The following is a 10,589-nucleotide window of genomic DNA, read 5'->3' as shown; positions in this document are numbered from 1 at the left end:
TAGGTCCAAACTTCCAGCTCAGCACTGTTCCCATGACTTGTCCTACCTGCCTATCTTCTTTTCCACACTCCACCCACTCCACCCCTCCCAACCTATCACCTTCATCCCCTCCCCCACTCATATATTGTACTCTATGCTACTTTCTCCCCACCCCCACCCTCCTCTCACTTATCTCTCCACCCTTCAGGCATTCTGCCTGTATTCCTGATGAAGGGCTTTTGCCCGAAACGTTGATTTTGCTGCTCCTCGGATGCTGCCTGAACTGCTGTGTTCTTCCAGCACGACTAATCCAGAATTAGGTTTCCAGCATCTGCAGTCATTGTTTTTGCCGAGCTTATACAGTTGATAATGTTCATACAGACTTATACAAAGCACCAAATGTTTTCATTAATTTGTGGTCTGAGGGCATAGCCACCATTTGTTGCCCAGCCTAATTGCTCAGAGGACAGTTAAAAGTCACCCACATTGATTTGGGTCTGGAGGCCAGACCAAGTAAAGGATGACAGTTTCCTTCCCAAATGGACATCAGTGAACCAGATGGATTTTCTGACAATCGGCTGTGGATTGATGGTCATTGTTAGACTCTTAGTTTCACATTTTTAAAATTGAATTTGTTATTGAATCTATCACCTCCTCTTATACGTAAGAGATGATAGTAAAATTGAAAGCCATGAGATCAAAGGGATAATGGTAGCATAGATCCACAAATTGCCATGATGACTGAGGGGCTATATTTTAAGGCAAGCAGTCACTGGCCTGTTATAGGTCTGACAGGGGTCTTGTGGTGCAATGATAATGTCCCTACATCTAAGCTAGGAGGCCTGGGTTCAATACCTCCGAACATGTTGATAAGAAAGTATTGAATTGTCACACTAAGGAACAGCTGCTGCTTGTTTGTTTCTTCAGGTACATGTGGAAACATTGTATAAGTGTTTTGAGAATGTCTTCGAGTGAATTACTGACTGTTTCCTCAGACTGAAGGGATATTTTATAGTGATGTTACTTCAGGCCAGTGTTAGGATCACTGATGTTTTTGATACATAGAACAGTACAGCGCAAAACAGGCCCTTTGGCCCTCGATATTGTGCCAACCTGTGAACTATTCTCAGCGCGTTCCCCTACACTATCCCAAAATCATCCATGTGCTTATCTAAGGATTGTTTAAATCTTCCTAATGTGGCTGAATTGACTACATTAGCAGGGATGGAAATGTGTTGCTGGAAAAGCACAGCAGGTCAGGCAGCATCTAGGGAACAGGAGAATTAATGCCCGAAACGTCGATTCTCCTGTTCCCTAGATGCTGCCTGACCTGCTGCGCTTTTCCAGCAACACATTTCCATCTCTGATCTCCAGCATCTGCAGACCTCTCTTTCCCTACATTAGCAGGGAGGGCATTCCACGCCCTTACCACTCTCTGCGTAAAGAACCTGCCTCTGACATCTGTCTTAAATCTATCACCCCTCGATTTGTAGTTCTGTCCCCTCGTACACACTGATGTCATCATCCTAGGAAAAAGACTTTCACTGTCTACCCTATCTAATCCTCTGATCATCTTGTATGTCTCTATTAAATCCCCTCTTAGCCTTCTTCTTCCCAATGAGAACAGGTTCAAGTGTCTCAGCCATTCCTCATAAGACCTTCCCTCCAGACCAGGCAACATCCTGGTAAATCTTCTCTGCACCTTTTTCCAATGCTTCCACATCCTTCCCGAAATATGGGGACCAGAACTGTACACAATATTCTAAGTGTGGCCACACCAGTGTTTTGTATAGTTGCAGCATGATATTGCGGCTCCGGAACTCAATCCCTCTACCAATGAAACCTAGCACACCGTATGCTGCCTTAACAGCACTATCCACCTGGGTGGCAACTTTCAGGGATCTATGTACATGGACTCCAAGATCCTTTTGCACATCCACACTACCAAGAATCTTTCCATTGACCCAGTACTCTGCCTTCCTGTTATTCTTCCCAAAGTACAGCACCTCACATTTAGCTGCATTGAACTCCATTTTCCACCATCAGCCCAATTCTGCAGTTTATCCAAGTCCCCCTGCAACCTGTAACATTCTTCCACACTGTCCACTACTCCACCAACTTTAGTGTCGCCTGCAAATTTACTAATCCATCCACATATGCCTGCGTCTAAGTTATTTATAAAAATGACAAACAGCAGTGGTCCTAAAACAGATCCTTGTGGCACACCACTAGTAACCGGACTCCAGGCTGAATACTCTCCATCAACCACTACTCGCTGCCATCTTACAGAAAGCCAGTTTCTAATCCAAACTGCTAACTCACCTTCAATTCCCTGCCTCTGCATTTTCTCCAACAGCCTACCATGTGGAACCTTATCAAAGGCTTTACTGAAGTCCATGTATACCACGTCAACTGCCCTACGCTCATCTACATGCTTGGTCACCTTCTCAAAAAGCTCAATAAGGTTTGTGAGACATGACCTGCCCTTGACGAAACCATGTTGACCATCTGAAATCAAATTGTTGCTTGCTAGATGATTATAAATCTTATCTCTTATAATCCTTTCCAAAACCTTTCCTACAACAAAAGTAAGGTTCACTGGTTGATAATTACCTGGGTCATCTCTGCTGCCCTTCTTGAACAAGGGTACAACATTTGCAATAGTCCAGTCCTCTGGTACCAAACCTATAGACAATGACGACTCAAATATTAAAGCCAAAGGCTCTGCTATCTCCTCCCTAGCTTCCCAGAGAATCCTCGGATAAATCCCATCCGGCCCAGGGGACTTGTCTACTTTCACTCCTTCTAGAATTGATAACACCTGTTCGTAACTAATCTCGATCCATTCTAGTCTAATATCTCGTACCTAATTCTTCTCCTCTACAATATTCTGCTTTTCTGAGTGGAAACCGATGAGAAATGTTTGTTTAGCACCTCTCCGATCTCCATAGGGCCCACATTCAACTTCCCACTTCTGTCTTTGATTGGCCCTATTCCTACCCTAATCATCCTTTTGTTCCTCACATACCCAGACAAACCTTTAGGGTTCTCCTTTATTCTATTTGCTAAACACTGGTTGTGTCTTCTCTTTGCTCTTCTTAACTCTCTCTTTAAATCCTTCCTAGCTGATCTGTAACTCTCCATCGCCTCATCTGAACCATCTTGCCTCATCAACACATAAATCTCCTTCTTCTTCGTAACAAGAGATGCAATTTCTGTAGTAAACCACAGTTCCCTTACCTTATCGCTTCCTCCCTGCCTGATAGGGACATACCGATCAAGGACACACAATATCTGTTCCTTAAACCAGCTCTACATTTCAATTGTCTGCATCCCCTGCATTTTGCTACCCCATTCTATGCATCCTAATTCTTACCTAATCGCATTATAATTGCCCTTGCCACATCGATAACTCTTGACCTGTGGCATGTACCTATCCCTTTCCATCGCTAAACTAAATGTAACTGAATTATGGTCACTCTCTCCAAAGTGCTCACCAACAACTAAATCAAACACCTGGCCTGGTTCATTACCCCGAGCACCAGATCGAGTGTGGCCTCCCCTTCCCCTCTTGTCGGCCCTTTGACATTCTGTGTCAGGAAACCCTCGTATACACATTGGACAAAAACTGATCCATCCGATGTACTGGAGTTATAGCATTTCCAGTCAATGTTGGGGAAATTAAAGTCCCCCATAATGACCATCCTGTTCCTTTCACTCCTACCCAGAATAATTTTGCTAATCCTCTCTTCCACCTCCCTGAACTCTGCGAAGGCCTATAAAAAACTCCTCTCCTGTTTCTAACCTCAGCCCACACTACCGCAGTAGACAGGTCCTCATCAAAAGTTCTTTCAGCCACCATTATACTATCCTTGACGAACAAGGCCATGTCTCCCCCTCTTTTACCACCTTGCCTGTTCTTAATGAAAGATCTAAAGCCTGGAACCTGCAACATCTATTCCTTACCCTGCTCTATCAATGTCTCCAAAATGGCCACAACATCAAAGTCCCAGGTACCTATCCATGCTGCAAGCTCACCTACCTTATTTCGGATACTTCTGGCGTTGAAATAGACACACTTCAAACCAGTTTGCTGTCTGCCAGCACATTCCTGTGATCCTGAAATCCTGTCCCTGTCCTTCCTACACTCATCCTCCTGTGCACTGCAACTACACTCCGGTTCCCATCTCCCTGCTGAGCTAGTCTAAACCCACCCGAATAGCAACAGCAAATTTCCCACCCAGGATATTAGTACCCCTCTGGTTCAAATGAAGACCTGTTTGTACAAGTCCCACCTTCCCCAGAATGAACCCCAATTATCCAAGAACCTGAAACCCTCCCTCCTGCACCATCCCTGCAGCCATGTGTTCAGCTGATATCTCTCCCTGTTCCTTGCCTCGCTATCATGTGGCATGGGTAATAAACCAGAGATAACAACTCTGTTTATTCTAGCTCTCGGCTTCCACCCTAGCTCCCTGAAATCCTGCCTTACATCCCTATCCCTCTTTCTACCTATGTTGTTGGTGTACTTCCTGCAGATGTACTTGGTTGGGACATGAATGGCATCCCTCACCTCAAACATCATGCAGGATGAACATTGCTCTCCCTGCACTGCCATCCCTGCTATATTAACAACCTGCATTTTTTCAAGGTATAATTTCAGAGTTTGCAGATGATGTAATAAACACTGATGAGGAATGTGCGTGAAATTCATGAAATGGTCAGTTACTTGGGAGATGTGATTTCATGGAGAATTGTGAAGTGATGAATTTTGGTAGAAGGAACATATGTGGAATTACATAATTTTAAAATAGGTGCAGAAATGAAGAGACCATGTCTATCCAAAAAACCTTAGAAAGGTGCATGCAAGGCAAAGTGAGAAAGTTATTACAAATATTGTGTTGGGTTCTCGGCTTTATAATTAGAGGTAAAGCATAGAAAAACAAGGCAGTTATATTAAACTTCTACAAATCATTATTTTGATCCTAATTGAAATATCAATTCAATTCTGGGCACCACACTTTAGGAAGAATGTCTAGTCCTTACTCTGGGTGCAGAGGGCATTTGCCAAAATAGTTCCGGATGTCGGACTTCACTTGTGTTCGGAGATCAGAAAAGCTGGGATTTTTCTTCTAACAGCAAAGAAAGAGACAGGTATTCTAAATCATAAAGTGTTTCATTAGACTAACTAAGGTGAAACTGTTCTCTCTGACAAACCATTTGGTGACCACAAAACGCACCAAACAAGGCAGAGAGACTTTGGGTAAGGGAGTTGTCCCCTACAGAGAGAATGGTAATCTGGAATGAGCTGCCAGTGGGATCAGATTCAGTCATAACTACTGAAAGGGAATTGGATAAATATTTAAGAGTGAAATTTGTGGGGTTACTGGGCAGTGGGATTAATTGGATAACCTTGCTAAGGAATCCATAGTTGCTCTTGGCCTAATGGACAATGGCCTCTTTTTATGCTTTACCTATGATTTTAAGTTAAACCTTTAATTAATTAGTTACCGACAGATAGGTTCCCCATCTGTCTATCATTCTTTTAAATGAGATACATTTGCTTGATGTAGGCTGTGAACCACTGTCAGTCCAGTGATTCAGCTTTTAATGTCTCTCAAAGCAATCTATATTGCTGAAAAAAAAGACATTCTGACAAAGTTTTATGTGTGGCATACATTAGGATAGTCCATAGTGGTAACATCACTAGACTAGTAATCCAGAAGTTCAGGCTATTGGTCTAGGAAGATGTTCTATGCACTACAGCTGTTTCAACTCAATAAAATAATGACAGTCATTTGCTGATTCAGTTCTCAGGGCAGTGCCATGGCTAATCAGAGTCAACCTGTCTGATTTAACAGTCCAGCAAAAATACCACTTGTCCATTGCCTCTCCCAGTTTCTGGCTGACTGAGGGGCTACATTTTAGGGCAAGCAGTCACTGGCCGTTTATAGGTCTGACAGGGGTTTTTTGGTGCAATGATAATGTCCCTATCTCTAAACTAGGAGGCCTGGGTTCAATGTTGATTAGAAAATATTGAATTGTCAGACTGAGGAACAGCTGCTGCTTGTTTGTTTCTTCAGGTATTTGTGGAAACATTGGACAAGTGTTTTGAGAATGTCTGTGAGCTGGACCTTATATTCCATATGGATAAGGTATGTTAGTATCTGCTATTGTTATATGTGTTGTGTGAAATTGTCTTTAATTGCTTTGAAATTCAATTTTATTTGACAATCTCCATTTCTTAATTTCTAAATGCTTAATTTAGCATCATGAAAGCAATGCAGTTTAATATGAGTGAATGTTAGATTTCTAAATTATTACTGAAGTAAATCTGTTAAGCATTGATTCATTACCCAGCACCAGATCGAGTGTGGCCTCCCCCTCCCCTCTTGTCGGCCTTTCCTCATAAGACCTTCCCTCCAGACCAGGCAACATCGTAGTAAATCTCCTTTCCAAAGCTTCCACATCCTTCCTATAATGCGGTGACCAGAACTGCATGCAATACTCCAAGTGCAGCTTGCAACAGAGTTTGTACAGCTGCAGCATGACTTTGTGGTTTCGAAACTCAATCCCTCTGCCAATAAAAACTAACACACTGTATGTCTTAACAACCATATCAACCTGAATGGCAACTTTCAAGGATCTGTGTAACTGGCAGCCCTAGCTTTCGGAGTACTGATCCTTCATCAGGTGGTCGAAGGTGGATGAAGGAGCAGCGCTCCAAAAGCTAGTGCTTCCACTTAAACCTGTTGGGCTATAGCTTGGTGTTGTGTGATATTTAACTTTGTACACCCCAGTCCAACACCGGCATCTCCAAATTATGTAACTGCACGCTGCGATCTCTCTGCTCACCTACACTACCAAGAATCTTGCCATTAGCCTAGTACTCTTTATTCCTATTACTCCTTCCAAAGTGAATCACCTCTCATGTTTTTGCATTAAACTCCATTTGCCACCTCTCAGCCTAGCTCTGCAGCTTATCTAGGTCCCTCTGTAACCTACAACATCTTTCGTCACTATCCACAACTCTACTGACCTTAATGTCATCTGCAAATTTACTAACCCATCCTTCTATGCCCTCATCCAGGTCATTTGTTAAAATGACAAACAGTAGTGGCCCCAAAACAGATCCTTGCAGTACACCGCTAGTAACTGAACTCCAGGATGAATATTTCCCATCAACCACCACCTTCTGTCTTCTTTCAGCTCGCCAAGTTCTGATCCAAACTGCTAAATCACCCTCAGTCCCATGCCTCTGTACTTTGTGCAATAGCCTACCATGGGGAACCTCATCAAACACCTTACTGAAGTCCATATGCACCACATCAACTACTTTACCCTCATCCATCTGTTTGGTCACCTTCTCAAAGAACTCAATAGTTTGTGAGGGACGACCTACCCTTCACAAAACCATGTTGACCATTCCAAATCAACTTATTCCTTTCCAGATGATTATATCTCTTATAATCCTTTCCAATGCTTTACACACAACAGATGTAAGACTCACTGATCTAATTACCAGGGTTGTCTCTATTGCCTTTCTTGAACAAGGGAACAACATTTGCTATTCTCCAGCCTTTGGCACTATACCTGTAGATAATGATGCCTTAAAAATGCCTTGGCAATCTTCTCCCTGGCTTCCCAAAGAATCGCAGGATAAATCCTATCCGGCCCAGGGGGCTTATTTATTTTTACACTTTCCAGAATTGCTAACATCAACTCCTTGTGAACATCAGTACCATCTAGTCTAATAGCCTGTATCTCCGAATTCTCCTTGGCAATATTATCTTTTTCCAGTGTGAATACGGACGAAAAATATTCATTTAGCGCTTCCCCTATCTCCTCTGACTCCACGCACAACGTCCCACTACTATCTTTGATTGGCCCTAATCTTACTCTAGTCATTCTTTTATTCCTGATATACCTACAGAAGGCCTTAAGGTTTTCCTTGATCCTATCCGCCAACAACTTCTCATGTCCCCTCCTAGCTCTTCTTATCTCTCTCTTTAGGCCATTCCTGGCTACCTTGTAACCCTCAAGCACCCTAACTGAGCCTTCACATCTCATCCTAACAAGCCGCCTCCTTCCTCTTGACAAGAGGTTCAATTTCCTTAGTAAACCAAGGTTCCTGCAGTCAACAACTTCCTCCCTGCCTGGCAGGTACATACTTATCAAGGATCAGCAGTGGCTGTTCCTCGAATAAGCTCCACATTTCAATTGTGCCCATCCCTGCTGTTTCATTCCCCATCCTATGCATCCTAAATCTTGTCTAATCGCATTGTAATTGCCTTTTGCCCAGCTATAACCCTTGTCCTGTGATATATACCTATCCCTTTCCATCACTAAAGTCAACATAACTGAATTGTGGTCACTATCACCAAAATACTCACCTACCTCCAAATTTAACACCAGGCCGGTTTCATTACCCAGTACTAAATCTAATGTGGCCTCGCCCCTTGTTGGCTTGTCTACATACTGTGTCAGGACACCCTTCTGCACGCATTGGACAAAAACTGACCAATCTGACGTACTTGAACTATAGTATTCCCAGACAATATTTGGAAAGTTAAAGTCCCCCATAACAACTATCCTGTCACTCTCGCTCCTGTTGAAGATTATCTTTGCTATCCTATCCTCTACATCTCTGGAACTATTCGGAGACTCCCAACAGGGTGACCTCTCCTTTCCTGTTTCTGACCTCAGCCCATACTACCCCAGTAGACAAGTCCTCAAATGTCCTTACTGCCGCCGTAATACTGTCCTTGACTGACAACACCACCTCAAACCCCTTTTTTTTTTTGTAACCATTTTCTCTGTTCTTAGTGAAACATCTAAATCCCAGAACCTGCAATAACCATTCCTGTCCCTGCTGTACCCATGTCTCCGAAATGGCCATGACATTGAAATCCCCGTACCCCATGCTGCAAGTTCACCCACCTTATTCCGGATGCTCCTGGCGTTGAAGTAGACACTCTTCAATCCAACTTCTTACTTGCCGGTGTCTTCTTGTGACCTTGAAACCTTATTTCTGACCTCACTACTCTCAATCTTCTGTATACTCGAACTACAGTTTAGGTTCCCATCTCCCTGCTGTGCTAGTTTAAACCCACCCTAAGAGCATTAGCAAATATCCCCCCCCCAGGATATTGGTACCCCTCTGGTTTAAGTGAAGACCATCCTGTTGTAGAGGTCCCACCTTCCCCAGAAAGTGCTCCAATTATCCAGGAATCCAAAACCTGCCCTCTTACACCATTCCTGTAGCCACGTGTTCAACTCCTCTCTCTCCCTATTCCTCGCCTCGCTTGCACTTGGCATGGCAACAAACCACAGATAACAACTCTGTTTGTTCTAGCACTAAGCCTTCACCCTAGCTCCCTGAATTTCTGCCTTAAATCCCCATCTCTCTTCCTATGTTGGTATCTATGTAACCACAACTTGGGGCTGCTCCCCTGCCCCTCAAGGATCCCGAAAACACAATCTGAGACATCACAAATCCTGGCATCATGAAGCAACACACCAACCATGATTCTCTTGTTCCTGCAGAACCTCCTATCTTTCTCCCTAACTATGGAGTCTCCAGTGACTAATGCTCTACTCCTCTTCCCTTCTGAGCAACAGGGACAGACTCCGTGGTTTACCCCTGGTAAGATGATTCCCCCCCCCCCCCCCAACCAACAGTATCCAAAACAATATACATGTTATTGAGGGGGAACGGCCACAGGGGATGCCTGCACTGCCTGCTGGTTCCCTTTCCGTCCCCTGGCAGTAACCCATCTACCTTCTTTTACCTGAGTTACCTCACTGTAACTCCTCTCAATAATCCCCTCTGCCTCCTGAATGATCCAAAGTTCCTCCAGATCCAGTTCTTTAATGTGGTTTCGAGGAGTTGGAGTTGGAGTTAGCGTTGGAGTTGGATGCACTTCCCACAGATGCTGTCAGCAGGGACAGTAGTGGTGACCCTTACCTCCCACATTCTGCAGGAGTAGCATTCAACTACCCGAACCTCCATTCCCACTATTCTAAATTTCCAACAAGACTACTGAAAAACAAAAAGAAAAGTCACCTTACCAATCTGGCACGTAGAACCCCTTTTTTTGGTTAGAGGAGAAGAATGGGTGGGAGACACTACCCAAGTAGTGTTTTGGATAAAGCAACTATCCAGATATAAAGCCTCTTCCTAATCTAATAAAGCCTCACTTAACAGCAGTCCCGTGTCCACGTCTGCTCAGTGTGCGCTCTGCTTATACCTAAGGTAAGTTTTTATATTTAAAATTTATCTTCCCTTCAGGCCTCAAATTCACCTGGACAGTCTCAGATTCCTCCCTCCCCTTCCTCGACCTTTCTATTTCTATCTCAGGCGACCGAATCAACACGGACATCTACTACAAACCAACCGACTCCCACAGTTACCTGGACTACACCTCCTCCCATCCTGCCCCCTGTAAAAACGCCATCCCATTCTCCCAATTCCTTCGACTCCGCTGCATCTGCTCCCAGGAGGACCAGTGCCAAAAATGCACACCCCAGATGGCCTCCTTCTTCAAGGACCGCAATTTCCCCCCCGACGAGGTCGATGATGCCCTCCACCGCATCTCTTCCACTCCCCG

The 10,589-nt window shown here is 44.0% G+C and overlaps 1 protein-coding gene across 4 annotated transcripts in view; it reads left to right on the top strand.

Moving 5' to 3' along the window:
* Nucleotides 1-10,589, top strand: part of LOC122539576 (AP-3 complex subunit sigma-2) — a 95,551-nt gene that overhangs the window by 48,290 nt on the left and 36,672 nt on the right. For 3 of the 4 annotated variants that reach the window (XM_043674573.1, XM_043674572.1, XM_043674570.1), the window contains one exon: nucleotides 6,063-6,134. The exons of the other annotated variant lie outside the window; for it this stretch is intronic. In XM_043674573.1, the coding sequence (XP_043530508.1) occupies nucleotides 6,063-6,134 (72 nt within the window). The remainder of the gene's footprint in view (nucleotides 1-6,062; nucleotides 6,135-10,589) is intronic. 4 annotated transcript variants of the gene reach the window in all.

The sequence above is a fragment of the Chiloscyllium plagiosum genome, chromosome 32 (genome assembly GCF_004010195.1).
Source record: "Chiloscyllium plagiosum isolate BGI_BamShark_2017 chromosome 32, ASM401019v2, whole genome shotgun sequence".
Lineage (NCBI taxonomy): Eukaryota > Metazoa > Chordata > Chondrichthyes > Orectolobiformes > Hemiscylliidae > Chiloscyllium > Chiloscyllium plagiosum.
This window is presented reverse-complemented; position numbering and strand designations above follow the sequence as displayed.